The sequence below is a fragment of the Doryrhamphus excisus genome, linkage group LG6, assembly GCF_037039965.1.
Source record: "Doryrhamphus excisus strain RoL-2023G ecotype Guam linkage group LG6, RoL_Dexc_Guam_v1.1, whole genome shotgun sequence".
In the NCBI taxonomy this organism is placed as follows: domain Eukaryota; kingdom Metazoa; phylum Chordata; class Actinopteri; order Syngnathiformes; family Syngnathidae; genus Doryrhamphus; species Doryrhamphus excisus.
Window position 1 is genome coordinate 18,808,026 of NC_136362.1, and position 18,524 is coordinate 18,826,549.

At 41.0% G+C, this 18,524-nt stretch overlaps 2 protein-coding genes across 7 annotated transcripts in view; both read left to right on the forward strand.

Annotated features, from left to right (window-relative positions):
* The first annotated feature begins 1,833 nt into the window (after nucleotides 1-1,833).
* Nucleotides 1,834-5,412, forward strand: fem1a (fem-1 homolog a). Its single transcript, XM_058068822.2, has one exon. It carries the CDS (start codon nucleotides 2,054-2,056, stop codon nucleotides 3,905-3,907), a length of 1,854 nt encoding a protein of 617 aa, XP_057924805.1. The 5' UTR covers nucleotides 1,834-2,053; the 3' UTR covers nucleotides 3,908-5,412.
* Nucleotides 5,413-9,014: 3,602 nt separating this feature from the next.
* Nucleotides 9,015-18,524, forward strand: part of ptprsb (protein tyrosine phosphatase receptor type Sb) — a 92,842-nt gene continuing 83,332 nt past the window's right edge. For 4 of the 6 annotated variants that reach the window (XM_078791603.1, XM_078791604.1, XM_058069090.2 and 1 more), the window contains exon 1: nucleotides 9,015-9,321. The gene's annotated coding sequence lies outside the window, so the exon portion shown is untranslated. The remainder of the gene's footprint in view (nucleotides 9,322-18,524) is intronic. The other 2 variants (XM_078791606.1, XM_078791607.1) reach the window with 1 other exon arrangement.

Genomic DNA, 18,524 nt, shown 5'->3' on the forward strand with positions numbered 1-18,524 from the left:
CATCGAAAATCTGTGGGGTATTGTTAAGAGGAAGATGCAGAATGCCAGACCCAAAAATGCAGAAGAGCTGAAGGCCACTATCAAAGCAACATGGGCTCTCATAACACCTGAGCAGTGCCAGAAACTGATCGACTCCATGCCATGCCGCATTAATGCAGTCATTGAGGCAAAAGGAGCTCCAACCAAGTATTGAGTACTGTACATTCTCATATTTTTCACGTTCATACTTTTCAGTTGGCCAACATTTCTAAAAATCCTTTTTTTTATTGGCCTTAGGTAATATTCTAATTTTCTGACCCACGGAATTTCAGATTTTCATTTGTTGCCACCTATAATCATCAAAATTAAAGAAATAAACATTTGAAATGCATCAGTCTGTGTGCAATGATTAAATATAATGTAAAAGTTATACCTTTTGAACACAATGACTGAAATAAATCAAGTTTATGAAAATATTCTAATTTTCTGGCCCTTACCTGTACTATATATAACCATGAAGACAAAAATAGTAAACACTGTTCAGTGATTACTGACCATCTCTTGAACATGTATGACATCAGTGGCTTCATGACGCTGAAAGGGGACACAATACATTCACTTAAATAATAATCGAAAGATTAGAAAACAAAGCATTGTTTAGAAAAATAAATAGACAGCAATGAACCCTTTAAGGGTAATATTGACAATGCTTATAAGAGGGGTCTCCAATTAAAATTTAGTAAAGTCCATTAAAGCATTTTCAAAAAAATTCTACATTTTTCCCATTGAAAATAAATGGGAAATTTTTCAACCTTCCCCCATTCACACATTTCTCAACCAATTCCAACCATTCCACCAAGAAATCATGCCACTCTGCCATTTTTATGAGTAGTTTAGGCTAACGTTGGCATAGTAACATTTTAAGTTGTTTTTATGAGTAGAAACACTTTGTGCTATCATATTAAGTGCTAGCATGCTAATGTAACCCGACTGTTTCACACTGCTCGCACAGAGGCTCGAACGCAGGCTCTTTGAGAGTTGACCACGCTGACTGCTCGGCCAGAACCCGAACTGTCAGTCGGAAATACAGCGCAGCTCTTTAAGGCGGAGTGAGGTTACCAACATACACTTGCACATCCGCACTGGCTGGCATCCATTACACTAACTTTCAACATTTTCATTAACACTCAGCGCTATCATGCTAGGTTCTGCATGCTGACATTAGCATAGTAACATTTTAGCCATTTGGTTTCATGAGTAGAAATTTGTATAAACGCTTAGTGCTATCATGTTGGGTGTTAGCGCTATCATGCTAACATTAGCATAGTAGCATTTTTTAACATGCTAGTTAAGTATTAACATGTGCACTTGCACTGCCATGTTAATAATAATAGTCAATACCATGTCAATAATGCTAGCTCGCTTTTTTTGGCCTAAATGCTATTACTAATACTATTTTCGACACCCATGCCTTTCCCGTTCATTTCTGTTTTTCCTTCAGTTCTTCATTCTGACTAAGCATTCTCATGCAATATCTTATTTATTTATTTTATATAAAGATATGCAAAATTCAGATCACATGAATTAGGCCAACACATAATACATACATACACATAAAGAATAAAAAAAATAACTATAAAGGCATATTCGTGTGTTATTGGTTGACAGTCACAGTGAGCACTTCAAAGTGTTTGTAAACTGTTAAAGCTGCAGGCATGACGTCATTCGTTGGGGTGCGCTGTAAATAAATATCAAAGGAAGCCATCAGCTGGTAGGTCATTTAATTCCAATGCAGTATGGGATATGTAGTTTAAAAGTGACGAAAAAGCCTGCCAAAGCCAAAGCTTACAACTCCATCCCCCATAATGCCTTGTATCTATCGTAAACACAGACCTGTCATGCAACACAATCGCCATCTTGACAGCACCTTCAAAATGGAAGAAAGATGAGCGCTAGAACACAAACCCGAACTAAGGTCGCTTGTCCGAGCTTGTTAAAGCCACCTTTACCTGTTAGGTGGTAAACAAGTGGTTATGGGGTTGATGTCAAGTGAGGCAAAACGGAGCCTTTAACAATGGATATAACGACGGCGGTGTTCAACGCGGCCAGAGATGGTAAGCTGAAACTTATCCAGAAGTTGCTGAGCAACAAAACTCCCCAAGAGCTTGAAGCTTTAGCCGAGGAGAAAACACAGGGAGGCACCCCTCTCTTGGTTGCATCGCGATATGGACATTTAGAGGTTGTAGACTATCTCCTTGTACACTGTAAGGCCAATGTTGAACTCGGGGGCTCGGTGAACTTTGATGGCGAGACTATCGAAGGAGCTCCGCCGCTGTGGGCGGCTTCGGCAGCCGGCCACCTCCTGGTGGTTAAAACGCTTTTAAAACATGGCGCCTCTGTGAACAACGCAACACTAACTAACTCCACTCCGCTCCGGGCTGCCTGCTTCGATGGTCACTTGGAAATCGTCCGCTACCTGGTGGAGCATAGAGCTGACATGGAGGTGGCCAACAGGCACGGCCACACCTGCCTTATGATTTCTTGCTACAAGGGCCACAAGGAGATAGCTAAGTTCCTACTGGACCGTGGGGCTGATGTCAACCGCAAGAGTGTCAAAGGGAACACCGCCCTCCACGACTGTGCAGAGTCTGGGAGCCTGGACATCATGAAGATGTTGCTCAAGTGCAACGCCCGCATGGAGAGAGATGGTTATGGAATGACACCACTCCTAGCTGCAAGTGTTACAGGACACACCAACATTGTGGAGTATCTCGCCCACCAGCCCCGTACTTCCAGAGAAGAGCGAATCGATGCCCTTGAACTCCTTGGGGCCACCTTTGTAGACAAGAAGAGGGATCTGTTGGGAGCGATGAAGTACTGGAGACGTGCTATGGAGTTGAGGCAGCCAGGGGATAAAGCTGGCTGCTTGACCAAGCCCCCACCTGGGCCCCCCATTCCTGCCTATGGCTGTGCACAGGAGGTGAACAGTGCAGAGGAACTGGAGGCTCTGATCACAGACCCTGATGAGATGAGGATGCAGGCCTTGTTGGTTCGTGAGCGCATCCTGGGTCCATCTCACCCAGACACCTCGTATTACATCCGCTACAGAGGAGCTGTGTACGCCGACTCTGGCAATTTTGAAAGATGCATCAGCCTGTGGAAATACGCTTTAGATATGCAGCAGAGCAACCTGGACCCACTCAGCCCCATGACCGCCTCAAGTTTCCTGTCCTTTGCAGAGCTCTTCTCCTTTGTCCTACAAGACCGTGCAAAAGGCACCCTGTCCACACGCATCACCTTCCACGATTTGATGACTGTGTTGGGTAAAAGCGTGCGAGAGGTAGAGCGAGCTGTGGCGCAGAGGGACAACCCACCGGAGGCTCCTCAGTTCACCAAGGCACTCGCCATCATCCTCCACCTCATCTTTCTACTGGAGAAGCTGGAGTGCAACCCCGAGCAGGAGCACCAAAAGAAACACACGGTCTACCGCCTATTGAAGCTGAATCCTCGCGGTCGTTCCGGCTTCTCGCCGCTTCACATGGCTGTGGATAAGGAGACCACGTCCGTGGGACGCTACCCCGTCGGCCGCTTCCCCTCTCAGGTGGTGGCATCAGTGCTCCTGGAGTGCGGCGCTGATGTCGACTCAAGGGACTGTGAGAACAACACTCCACTGCACATCGCTGCCTGCAATGGCTGCCCAGAGATCATGGCGCTTCTCATGAAAGCCGGGGCTCACTTTGACGCCACCAATGCACAGAGGAAGACGGCCTATGAGCTGTTAGATGAGCACAATATTGGACACCCGGCTCTCTTCCCTCTCAACTACATCACTCTTCAGTGCCTGGCAGCTCGTGCAGTCGAAAAGAACAGGCTTCCTTACAGGGGACTCGTCTCTGAGGAGATGGAAGCTTTCATTGAGCTGCACTGACCTCCATCACTGACCCCTGACTATATTACTCTTTCTCTTGACCTCGTACGTCGCTTTGTCTTTTAAGCTCTGCTTGCTTCACTCGTGGAACCATGACAGTGGTACCTCGGTTTTCGTTATTTTGTTCCAAAAGGTCCAGCAAAAAACAATTATTTTTTTCCTTAGGAAATAATGTAAATCTTTTACACATACACACACATTTGATTAAGAATAATTAAAATTCTACATTCAGAAAACTATTAAAATTGAAATTATGATGAATGTAATGAACATTTAACATCAAGGATTGTAGCTGGTGAAGGAGGTGGGAGAGAATGGATGGAATGCACACCAACAACCGCTTCTCGACATCTTTGTTCGTTGGCGCATTTTCACAATATCAGCTTCCTTGAATATATTTTTGCCAGGATGTCCAAGGGATTTGTGTAAGAACTCATTTTATTCTTCCAAATGAGTGTGCCTTACTGGATATCTTAGTATTGTGTAATTACTGCGAAATTTGATTTGATTTTTTGATTTGATTTGTGTCTGTGATCCAAGGTGGTTTAAATAAGCAAGCAATCTTTATTAAAACCACAAGATTGAACATACCAATACGTAAAAATACAACAGTCTGTTAAAGGACTACTTTTTCTATTCTACATGTAATATTGTACGATAATTGAGACTGTGTACAAGAACCACCAAGGAAAAATATTTGCAGAAAATGGGGGCATTCGAAAACTGAGGTTTGACTGTACTTTGATCCCACCATAGTTCAGCATTTAGAATGGACACCTTCCAAAAGTTACAGTATGCTTGTATTTAGTTGTATGTAGTAACCAACAACATCAGGTCATATATGATGCATGAAAAACACAATTTGATGTGATTGCTTGTCCAAAGTATTCACCATTAATGATTCAACAAACCCAACCAGCCCTGCTTGCTTGTATTTCTTGTTGTTGGTTGGTTGACATGTTTTGTCTGCTTGGGAATTGGTTAAGGGTACTGTGCCAAATATCAACAAAAGGACTTGTTGTTTCCTTTGTGATGAGAAGCCACTATTCTAACTTTGATATAGACCCAAAGCTTAAAAGTTACTTTTGAGACAGGGGATTCCTCAGGTTATTTTGAGAGACTACATTTAAATTTTTACACTGATATCAGGCTGTCAAGTTACTGAAGCAAAGTATCACTGTGAACAAATTGGACTTAATGTTACTTCTCATTTGCTTCTTTGACATCGGAGATGCTTTGTAGACAACTAATTTACATCTTCTGATTCCAAATGTTTCTCTGAAATGCCTTAACGTCCAAACCATACATGTGGCCATCCAAAAACACGAAGACATTTTACAACTTCTTCTCAAAATCCACTTTTGGAATTGATGGCTTCGTGGCCACTTCGCATCTTAGTCTTACTTTAAATAGTTTCTCTTTTGTGTGGTGTTGAATATTTGCTATGTGTTTATGTTGTAAGCACCACCACATTAAATACAGATGCTTGAAATGGACAACTTACATTCAGGCTTTGAAGTGTCATTGTCTTCCTCTTTCTCTGCTGGTTTGTTTCAGCGCTGGGATGACCGTTGTGTGTGTGTGTGTGTGTGTGTGTCAGCAGGAAAATGCTTGTCGCACAACATTCATTCATTCATTCATTTTCTACCGCTTAATCTCATGAGGGTCGCGGGCTTGCTGGAGCCTATCCCAGCTGTCTTCGGGCAATAAGCGGGGTACACCCTGGACTGGTCGCCAGCCAATCACACGGCACAAATAGACAAACAACCAGTCACACTCACAAGTCGCCAATTAACCCAACATACAGGTTTTTGGAAATGTGGTAGGAAAGAGGAGTACCCGGAGAAAACCCACACATGCAAACTCCGCACAGAGATGGCAGAGGGTGGAATTGAATTCGGGTCTCCTAGCTGTGTGGCCTGTGCACTAACCACTCCGCAGCCGGCGCACAACATCATATGGCCAAAATGTTTGTCTTATAAGAACATTAGAAACTCAATTCAAGTGCGTGTCATAGCTTTACCAAAAAGCTTCAGCCTGCTCACTTAAACTGTGGGCATACAGAAATAAAGAATAACAGAAACATGATCTTTCTAAGTCGTGTGCTCACAGTATAAATAGCGTGGAAAGAGTTTCACTGCTGCAGGGCAGCTGGAGAGACGGGGTGTTTGCTCTTCTAATTTTAGGGATCTTTTGCCCTCGCATCAACTCTGAAAATGGGAATATTGTCACACTTGTCACTCAGGCAGGTCACGGGTTGACTGGTGACATAGATGCCTATTACTGACTCAGGATGAACAACACTGTCAACTCATTTGGTCCAGAAAGTTAAAAAGCGTGTTAATCTTTTTTTAAATAAATTCCCATTATGGTTGTTCAGGTAAATAGTCTGTGTGTCCTGTTGGCACCAGATGGTGTACACGCTTTTGTTAAAACACAAGATCTCTGACACTCCCTGGAGTGAATAGGTGGTTGTGCTCATCATGACATTTAGACCGTGTTAAAATATGAATTACGCCACTTCTATGAAACATTGTAATGTAATTTAAGTGTCAGTGAAATGTAGGTATAACATTTGTCCACTAGATGTCGCACTTATCAAAGCATTATATTTAGCTATGCCTTATTCCAAACAATAGGCTCATCATACATTATATCACATCACAATTGGCTCAGTTAATATTTTTCCTCGCTCAAAGCAAGATGACGTGTTTTTTTAAACAGAACAATCACTTGTACTAGAGTATGATTTTTGTCTGTATTTAGACGTGACTGTGATGTACAAAGCTTCTTTCTGGTGACCTATATTCAACCCTCAACCTCAAATAAGCAGAGATAGCCTTTTTTGTCACCCCTAAATTATATTTTAGGCCAAACCATTAACATTTGCTTTAGTTTTTAATTAAAAACTAATAAAATTATATGGTGCTACAACAGCTCTTCCAAATGTATTATTTTTTAAATCCGTATTTACTAAACAGCAGCTGCATTGTTAAATTAGAAGTAATGATTTCCTAAATGATGTGGTAAAACATCATACACAGCCCAACATAGTCGTGTGTCTTTTATGTAATGACTATGTAACAACAATGGCAAAATCCAAAATTGTTTGCGCAAAAATCATTTTTATAGTTTTACAATTCTAATTTTACATGCTGAAATTGGAAATGCATATAAATGATAAATTAATATTTATGGTTACCTTTTTTTAATGCACGGTCATTACCAAAGAACTCCCCTTAGGGCTTTACCATCAGTTATTCATCATTAATCATTGTTGGAAAATAACTTAAAATTGAGCCAAAGAAAGCTCCAAGTACCAGCATTTGAAAAAGAAGTTGACAAACCCAATATGTTCAATTCAAGTAGTAACTGACAGCAAAACAAGACTGTGTTGATCTCGCTGCCACATTGTGTCTTCAATGAAGGTAAAACTATCCTTAAATTTTCATTTATCTCTTTAATTTATATGCATTTAGAATTGTTTTATGCATACACATTTTGTGCTTCTATATGATGTATGTTAGCTGAAAATATTCAATTCTAATCAACTTAATAAAAATGGATGGTATTTAGAGAATTTAATTGATTTGAAAGTGCACAAAACATTTTAAAAAGCATACTTAGTGTATTTAAGTACATTTAACATGGGTTTGATTTAAATAAAATGTTTGTAAAACCTACTAATTGAGCAGTTACATAATATCATTTTCAAGTTCAGTCAACATAATAAAAGTATCTAGTTTCAAATAGAATATTTTTGTGCAACCACGTACAACAATGAAATGATGTTCATTCAACAAAACATATTTTCAGTGCATTTTAAGCTATACATATGATACTATAAAATTACTTTTGGTTTGTGGCTTAACTGACCCCCTGCAGGCTCAGTCATTGGTGTACTTTTATATACAAAACAATACTTTATATATCAATTGTTTCTCAGTCTGGGTCAGTAGGCTACAAAATCACAGAGAAGACTGCTGACTTGACAGATGTCCAGAATTCATTGGAACCCTCCGCAAGGAGAGGAAGCTACAAAAGGTCATTGCAGCAGAATCTGGTTGTTCAAAGTGTTGTATCCAAGCATCAAAAGTTAAGTGGCGGGTTAAAGTGCACCAAAAGGATAAATAATTGCAACCTTGAAAGGATTGTCAAGCAATACCTACAAATGTCACATTTCTTAAGTCACGCCTGAAGCAGAGAACTGCAACTGTGCTGTGGAGAAAAAGAACCGGACTGTTGCTGAGTGGTCCAAAGTCATCATTTCATTTGGAAATCATGGTCCGAGTGTCTGGAAGAAGAGTGGAGAGGCACAGAATCTACACTGTGAAGTTTTCACAGTTAGTGATGATTACCACTGTCATGGCATTTACTGGCGTCGGTTCACTGTTTTCTGAAGTCCACGGTCAAACCTACGACTTCATGCTCTGTGGAGATATGGATTTAATTTTCCAGCAGGTCTTGGCACATGCTCACACTGTAAAAGGTACAGAAATGTGGTTCAGTGACCACGGTGTTACTGTGCTTGACTGGTCAACAAACTGGCCTGATATGTTATTGTCAAGAGGATGATAAGGACACCAGACCCAGCATTGCAGATGACCTGACGCCCGCTATCAAAGCAACGAGGGCTTTTGTTACACCTGAGCGATGCCACAGCCATCCATGTCATGCCGTAATTATGCCGTAATTCATGCAAAAATAAACTATTTATATCGAGTGCATAGAAATGACGATATTGAGGAGTCTACATTGCTTTTTAAAAATATCCTTTTGTAATATTCTAATTTGTTTCCTGCTAATTCCTGATATTGAGCATTCTTATCACACTATATTACACTATATCATACCATGTGCTCCGATATGTTTTTCTGCAGGTTTTGCCCAGAGAAAAGTGCAGAGAAATTCTCCCTCTTTTGTGGGAAAAAAAGAGTCAGGGTCAGTCCAGTATAGAGGAGGCGATGGGGAGCCAGCTGGTAATGGGTGTGATGGGGGATACGGTTGCTATTGGAGACCTCTCGTGCATCACGTCATACGTAAGGGGGGAGGGGAAGAGCTCCTGTGTGTGAGAGGAAGAAGACAGTTGGGAGGGGGAGGAGGAGGAGGAGGAGGAGGAGGGCATTAAGGGAGAAGACAGCTATCAATGACATCAACCAGCTTCAGTATCCGAAGCCGCCCGACCGGCCACCCTCTGCCCACAGAAGGCATCGGTGAGGCACAGCAGGAGCGTAAGAGGAGGACACGCAGGACGGTGTGACATGCATCCACCTTTTTAAGGCAGACCCTCCTTTTTGAGTGGAGCTCTGCTGCCACTGGATTACACTCCAGCCGTGGAAGCTTCCAGCTGCAAATCCACCCACATGAATCTCGCAGACGGCATAGAAGAAGAAGACGGCGCACTTCCTACCAAGGTGAGCGCCCCCACCCAAATGCTTTCTTTATTCGTGGTTTGCAGTGTTACCAGCAGAGGATGATGTTATACACAGTATGCATGGTGGTCTTCCCAGTCTGGGTGAGACTGGATGGCACTGTGGAGCTCGTCCCTCTCTATCCCACCCCCATTCTCCCCACTGTGCTTATTGTTGGCTGGGCTGCACGAGGGACGGTGCACACAGGAGCATCCTTTGTTCATTTGTGCAAGACAACCTCCTTTTATGACCATTCTTACATCATGTATATATTAAAAACAGTATATTTATATACATTTAAGAATGTGGAATTGAAGTTATTTTAATGTCAACACTTTTCAAGAGATATGTCTATTATTAATCCATTTGTGCTATTGTGCTCATAATGAAGTCATTAATATGTGTGGTGTGTGTGTGTGTGTGTGTTTGGCACCAGGTGGCAAAGTGGATGGACTTATTTAAGCAGACTGTTTTCTAGACAATAGACTAGCTGCTGCATCTGCTGCTGTCAGGGTGTGCTTAAAATAAGACCACCTGCGTGTATAATACCGGTGTCGTGTCCACGGAACTCCTGTACGTCTATAATTACACACACTTGTGTTTTCAGCCAACACACACACACACACATGCAAGCTGCTGAGTGTCACTTCATGATTTCTATATCCAGTAAATATTTTACTTCACTTCTTTTTTATGCAACTTTAGTGTGCCTATTGTGTTTTTTTTTGTGGTTCTGCTTTATGTGTACAGCAGACTGAATCGTGCTATCCTGGTGAACCCAAGGGAGTCTTTTCCGACATACAGATGGGACAGTTTACCCCAGGCATTGTGTGTTTGCTGGTTATTGTTCCAGACCATTTCCACATCTAATTATTTTAATCTGTCATTTTTTACACATGAATTATTTTCTTTAGGTTGTTTTCCATCCTCATCCCAGCTCCTCTAACAACTGCCTTCTAATAAGAGAGACTGAGATGTGGAAATTTGCATTTATTTAACATCACAATTCAGCACGTTTGAAAAAGGAGTAGGATCCTCTACCCATTTTCTATATTTCAGCAATTCATGTTCGATTCTTCTGTTTAAATGCTACCAGTGTGCAGCCCTTGGTGGAAAAGTTTGGGCACCCCTGGTCTATTATGTACTTCTTTAGTCGGGAAATGCCTCCTCCAAGAGCTCAGAGATGCTGGGTCTCACAGATATTCACTTTAGCTCTGTGTCAGGAGCGCTATGAAATCACTCATGGCGCGTATTCCTTCAAATAGCATTTCACAGGGTTCAACTGTGGGCCTCAGTGGTTTTCCCGCCTCTCTCAAGCATACACCACTTTAAGATCCATCCAGTCTTGAATATGCCAAATGACACGCACTCCCAGCGGAGCCGCTTTGGTTTCACGTGAAAAGGCCCTCATTGAAGTCTTATTACCCACATTCTCACTGGATAGCATTGCTTGCTTCTCCTGTGTCTTACATACTGTATCGTGCCCAATCTGGCGTTTTGTCATAACCTCTGCCTGAAAGGAATGAAAACATTGATGCTAAGAGCATAGTCACCTGTACCGCACAAAGACAGGAAACTGGTTGGTGTCAAAGGCTCGATTCGTTAATTGACCTTCACAGGATATTTGAAAGTGTGTGCTTATGTGTGCTCTGCTCGTTCTTTCCTCAAAACAATGCAGATGGCATTCACAATGAACCCTGTTATGGTGCAGATTATTAATAATATTCTGGCAAATATTCTGGAGCCATGTTTTTCAACCAACATTACTCAAATTCTACAGACATTTACAAGATTTTGTGGTGATTTGACTCAACACTCTAAAGCAGGGGTGTCCAAAGCCTGGCATGCGGGCCATTCTAAACATATAATTTAACAAGAAAATAAAAATGAAGGAAAATTGGTAGTGATTTTACAAAAATAAAGTCAAAATATTCATTCATTCATTCATTCATTTTCTACCGCTTTTCCTCACGAGGGTCGCGGGGGGTGCTGGAGCCTATCCCAGCTGTCTTCGGGCGAGAGGCAGGGTACACCCTGGACTGGTCGCCAGCCAATCACAGGGCACATATAGACAAACAACCATTCACACTCACATTCATACCTATGGACAATTTGGAGTCGCCAATTAACCTAGCATGTTTTTGGAATGTGGGAGGAAACCGGAGTACCCGGAGAAAACCCACGCACGCACGGGGAGAACATGCAAACTCCACACAGAGATGGCCAAGGGTGGAATTGAACCCTGGTCTCCTAGCTGTGAGGTCTGCGTGCTAACCACTCGACCGCCGTGCCACCAGTCAAAATATTAAGATAAATATTTCAAACAAAAAACAAAGCATTGAATAAAGTTGTAATTAAAAAAAAATGTGGTTGCTGAAAAGGTTATATTGTCCCAAGGCTAAAGTGAAAATATTAATATTGATATTGATATTGATATTGATATTAATAAAATCATAATCACAAGAAAAAATATACAAGGAAAAAAAGTAAAATAAGCTCTATAATGTGGTTGGAAAATCAAAAAAACAGAAATGGAGAAAACAATAATTAATTTTGTTAAATATTAGCCGCCCAAAAAAGGAATAAAGTTGTAATTTTTGGAAAATTAGTTTGGAGGGAAAAAGTTAAGATATCACGTAACCAACAAAATTATAACAATAAATAATAATAAATAAATACATATTAAAATAATTTGTAATATTATGATTTAATAAGCTTTGCTTCTTTCTGCTTCAGACATGGGTAGCAATGAAGTGTATATTGTATATGTATATATGTGATGCACATTAATGTAACATTGTATGCATGTCTGAAATCAATTAAGAAAGACAGATAGTAAAGAAAGATTCAAGTCATTATAATCAAAATATAATTATTAATAGCACTGCAAACTACAATAATAAACACCACATCTTGTCACCTCGCTTACGTAGGTAGCTTACGTAGGTGTTTAATATTGCAACCAAAGATTTTTTTTCCTGGCCTCCAGACACACGAGCATCCATTTTTAAATCCAGGTGGCCGTTTGCCATGATGGTTGCGTGTGTGTGTGTTCAGACACACGTGCGCACAAGAGTGAAGGCTGAGAGATGCGGAGACGGTGACTTGACTTGATGCCCTTCTCCAGATGAATCACAGGTTGTGATGTGTCAGCATGGGATGAATTATGCACACTCTTTCACAACCTCTTATCTCCTCCTCTCCTGTCCACCTCTTGTCTTCAGTCATTCGCCCTTCCTTTCATCACAGCTGACACATATGAAGACATCTTCATTCTCCTCCTCCGCCATCTTTTCTCTTACGCAAAACAAAGAAAAGGATGTTATGTCCATGCAGTATGTAGTGGCTGTAGATTCTTCCACCTTTTGGCTGAACTTAAGTGTTGTTTCTGTGCAAAAATGGCTACATTTGTAGTCTACTGTGGTTATTATTCAATCATGGGAGGACGACTGGGTGCAGCCATTGACTGGGTTTGACACTTACATCCCTGAGTGACAGGAGTCATTAGGCCTGACTGACAAGATGGCTGACAGCGCACAAGACAAAATGCCTCATCAGAACTTGTACAAAGACCTGGCATCATCCGCTTTGAAGTCTAGTCTTTTGACGTCCAATGGTTGAAACGCCAGCATTAGCTCACCGAGGGCCATTTCATCTCTTAAAATGAGGAACTGGCTGTGGGCTGCGTGTCTCTGTATGTTACACATTGTGCTTGTGTAGTAGTTCACGTAGATGACACTTACAGCTGGCTGGGGTTTGGTTTCGGCTCAATGTCATCTTCACAATTTATGACTGTGATTGACCAGTCCGTTTACCTTAAATTAGCTGGGATAGGCTTAGCCTTCCTGCCTCCAATTGGGACCAACACCGACACAATCACTCACCAATTATATACCCTACTGGTAAAAATAGCTAGAAGTTACATTTTGCACTGTTGGATCTTAAGGGGGTTCTAAGTGGAGCTTCAAAATGAACCTGAATCAGCTGAAAGTATGATGCCAACCGGGGCCGACTCTACACAACGACAACGACCCCCTAAATTTATGGCTTGGACTTTGTGGAAACAGACAAAGTGACCCATTAGACAACTAATAATATACATACATGTAAAAAAATGATTATTCTCAATATAATATCCCCCAATCTTCTAACCAAAAATAGGGCGTGTTACTCCTTGATGTGCATGCTTGCAGGGCTTTATATACTCTTAAACCTTTGTACAATTTCCCACTCAATTCTGAGGGCCGACCGGAGCAGGCATTGATGGAGGTGGCCTTCATTATTCTACAGAGAGCTGCTCAGTGTTTTGTGTCTTGCTCAAGGACACTTTTACCTCACGAGCACCTGCTGCACCCGCCAAGCTTCATGGTCACATTTTACTGTGTTGGCTTTAACATTGAGCATTGAGTCACAATGTGCTGTTAAACTGAGGCACCACAAGGAATTGTGCTGTGATTGGCTGACGACCAGTCCAGGGTGTACCCTGCCTCTTGCCCAAAGTCAGCTGGGATAGGCTCCAGCATACCATCTGAACACAGGAAGTGAGGCAAACTGCCACTTGGTGATGTGGTTGCAATCTAGCAATGCCAACAGTCAAAGATTGTTTATGTATGAGGAAGATCACTTGTTGGTAAAAAAAAAAAAAAAATTAGGGACGAGCAAGTACACTATTATCTGTGTATGTATTTCTTCACCCATCTAAATGATTTCTACCGTATCTGTACTCAGAGTGGGCGGGGCATAAACCAAAAGTGGGTGTGGTTTAAGCAGACAGTGGAGTGGCTTAGATCTGTTATTTTTAGTCTGAAATTGACATGGATTGATCAGAAGTTGCTATATGTATTGCTTATTACTCAGCTATATGTGAACTGTGACTTTATTCTTTCTTTTTAATGAGCTGTGAAGTTGATGATTTATGATGATTGATGATTCATGACAAAAACACCACATTCAATACTATAAGCAGTTTTCCAAGTGACTGTATATCACCAGCCGAAGCAAGCAGACAAAAAAAAAACACTGTAAGTGACCCGCTGTCTTGTGAATGCATCATGTACATTATGAAACAAGTTTAAGATTGCGAGGTGCATACTGCAACATATTGAGAGGGGTGTAATATTTTAGCAAGCTTATGTCAGTCATACATGCTGAATGCTTGATGCTGCTCTTGTGCTACTGTGCAAGTGCACCTAATTTTGTGGTCACTAATGCAGGTTACCGTTACCACTGTCTGTGTCCTGCTAAGTTAACAAAATTCTTATATTGTAGGTAGCACACCTGTTTTATGATGACTTCATGGAATAAGACAAAAACACATTTCAAGGAGAAAATGCGGTCATGCTACCCCAATTGAGTTATTTTGTGTCAAAATAGAGGCAAGCTGAAGAAAACCTAACAAAGGGTAGGCTATAGCTGTTTTCAACTCATTGCAGTGTGTACATTAATGAGGCACTGCTGGCTGCCACTTGCAGAGTCGGTCCAGGGAGAGGCGGCCGCTGTGTCCGACTGGCCAATCTCAGAGTGTGAAGCGTGAATACATAATGAGCATTTTCCTTAAACATGAATACGGATAGTGATGAGATGTATCCGGCAAAAATACATTATCCGTAATGTATGCATGTTTATACCGAGGGCTCTCTACTAAGGCTCATGCTTGGTAAAAAGTGTGGATGAGTGATTGATTGTCCTGCTCATGACCATAGATTGTCTATTAAACAGAGAAACCAATATAGTCATGAAGGAAGTGTGGTCTCTCTGATTTAAAGACTACAAAAAGATGCTGCAATTTTTTCTGGCCAGTCTGGTATCATCTGTGGGCCGCAGTTGGCACTCGGACCTCCAATTGAAAAGAGTTAATACATGCATCACTCGATATTGTGAAAAAAATGGATTTAGTACAGGGGTCTCAAACTCAATTTACCTGGGGGCCCCTGGAGCTAGGGTCTGGGCGAGGCTGGGCCGCATCAGGTTTTCAAAAAAAAAAAAAAAACGCATTTATTAAAAACAGAAAAATGAATAAACTTTGCTTAGGTTCCGATTTTCTACAAGAAAAGACATTAATGATGATGATAAAACATTCCACTGTTCTCAAATATCTTAATTTTTATTTTTCTACACAAAATAAGATCAAGAATAAAGAAAATCAATCAATCAGTAATAAATAAATATAATAATAATAAAACGGCAAATAATTAAAAATTAAGAAACCACATATAGTTGGTGGGTAGACAAATTATTTTTTCAGATTAAAATGAACAAAGCATTATTAGAGCCCTGTAGACATGACAAAACACGACTATAGTCACATTTATACTCTTTTTATTTACAACATATTGCGCAACTGCAGGGTCTTGAGACACATGCTAACTCGCAAACTAGAGAGCTAGCGACCTAAACGGTAGCCTTCAAGTTATTTCCTTTAAACTTAAATAGCCAAAAACTTACCACTTCCACACAGATAGGGAGGATAACTATTAACAGTTATTTAACCTTTAACCTGAACATTAGTCATTCATTCATTCATTTTCTACCGCTTTTTCCTCACGAGGGTCGCGGGGGTGCCTGAGCCTATCCCAGCTGTCTTTGGGCAGGAGGCGGGGTACACCCTGGACTGGTCGCCAGCCAATCACAGGGCACATATAGACAAACAACCATTCACGCTCACCTTCATACCTATGGACAATTTGGAGTCGCCAATTAACCTAGCATGTTTTTGGAATGTGGGAGGAAACCGGAGTAACATGAACATTAATCAAATGTAATATTTTTTTCTGGGTACATGATACCATACAGCATCCATATCAAACTTGCGCGGGCCGCACTAACATCAAACTTTCATATCAAGGCGGGGGCCTCAAACTAGTGTCCTGCGGGCCACATTTGGCCCACGGGCCGCGTGTTTGAGACCCCTGATTTAGAATTTTATGGCCTTAATGCACACGTTCCTGTGGCGGACATAATTGATGTGACTCACTGTTTATTTGAGGCATTTCTTGATTTTTCTGTCTCCCCTTGCTGCTGAGGGATGACAAGCTGGAAGAAGAATTCATTTGAACATGCTGAGAATAACGGGCAGTCGTCGGTGGAACGCATCCGAGCAGAAGTCTGCATTTCACTTAGAGGGACGCGCTCCCATCCGATCTGAGCAAGACTGAGGACAAATGCATTTTTTCTAGCCCATTACTCCACTTTTCGATTCGATTCACCACTTGATCGTTCCTCAAGAAAAAAAAAATCAAAAATCTCATCAGAAAGTCATGCAATGGCTACTTAGTGACAAAACATCATGGCCAAGCTGCGTGTGCAGCATTTAAGCAGGGTTTGTTCCCCAGCATTTTCTGCCTGGCCAGAATGAAAGCCATCCATCAGTCGTGCGTTTGGATCCATTCTATTCTATTCTATCCATTCTATAGCTCTGCTCCATCTTAACTTAAACTTAAACCAATACGAAGTTCTTTGTTAATTGGTTCCAGACCTGACTCTGATAAGTAAAGATTTTATTTATAAATCAAATATGAGCATGGAAAACATCTTTTTTTTTATTCTTTATGAGAGCCCCTTAGACATGAAATAACACCCTATAGTCACCTTTACACTTGTATCATACAGTATTAGCATATAAAAGCTAGACTCGTGTTTGTTCGTGTCTTAAGTGCGTCTTTTCAAGGCATTATAAGTATTTTACTTAATTTAGCCATTTTTATGCATGAAAATGCTTAATTTAGGCCCAAAAATTGTAAAATTGAATAATAATAGGCTGTATACAACCACATAACAGCATGAATAAATATATAAATGAATATATTTTTTAAAGAAAAACCTTGATGGAGTAAAGCGGAGACATTCAAAGCGCGAAGTGGTGAGGAAAGTCAAGTTCCATGGATGATTTCGGTGGCGTTGTCACGGTGAGATAATGAGCTCCCAGAGGGCAACAGGTCACGTGACAAAGTCTGTCAGGTGGTACCATGGATGCGCTAATACACAAGAGAGAATGAGATCACATGTACATAAAATTAATAAGCACCTCCTGATGTTGCTGCGGATCTTTTACTTAAAAAGCGAATGAATAAATCATTGCTTCTAGATTGCAGCACAGGAGGAGGTAAAAAGTAATCGTCAGCACTGTATGCCATGTACTGTATAATTACATCACGTAGTGAGTTTTTTGTGCCAGGTGCTTGTCTGAATTTAACATTGTTGCAGGAAATAACATTCTTATCCCAGTCACTGTGAAGACTTGATGTCAGCTCACATTAACACCACCCAACAAGGATTTTTATGGAATGATGAACCAATTAGAGTTCATAAAAGTGGACAGCATTTCTTCAGGCTACTGTTGTGAACTCAGATGATTATTTTAACAAGCTATCAGATCATATAAAAAAAATAAATACGTGTTTTGCGTGCCTTGTTAATGAAGTGCAGTCACAGGGAGATGATGGTGTATGGAGGATGACAATGACGTCCTGGGAGATGAAGGTGTTCTGTGTTGTCAGGGTGTCCAGTTCTGCTCCTGGAGGAGCTCACTAATTGGCTGCAGTGTGTCATGGTTAGAGGTGTTTGTCCAGTATATATGTGTGTGTGTGTGTGTGTGTGTGTGTAGGAGGTGTTTTCTCAATAGACTTTCAACCATTCATTTTTCTGAAATGAAGAGAACTATAGATGGAGATCTACACTAGATAGGTAGATATTAACATAAAACTTCATCATGACTGTAGATGGACATTAGTATGTACATATAGTATGTCTCTTAGCACATTTTACAGGCCTTGAAAAAGCGAATATGACAAGACTTGTCAGGTACTCAACCATCATCAAATGAGCAGCTGTCTGCACATAAATAGTGTGTGCTTCTGACGAGAAAGCAGTGACAGAGAAATAAGTAGTGAGGGCTCGCCGAAAGACATTTGAAAGAATATTATATGAACCACTGTGTTTGCAAACCCTGTCTTTTTGTTACTGGTGGGTGAGCATCGTGTGGACGTGCACGCGTCATCTTAATGTCATTATGTTGTCATGTGATCACTCCATGTGCAGAAATGTTTTTATTTGCGCCAATATTTCATAGAAACACGGCAATGCTTGTGTTGCAAAATAAATATTTCATGTTTTGAGCAGCACCTGCAAACATAAGGGGGTTGGGTTGCATAAGATATGCTTCTTCCTTCTCTCTTTCAGACATGTTGAATTGTGCAAGTGTGGCATTG

Coding starts and splice junctions, on each gene's coding strand:
- fem1a (XM_058068822.2), top strand. CDS start 2,054: ATGGATATAACGACGGCGGTGTTCAACGCGGCCAGAGATGGTAAGCTG.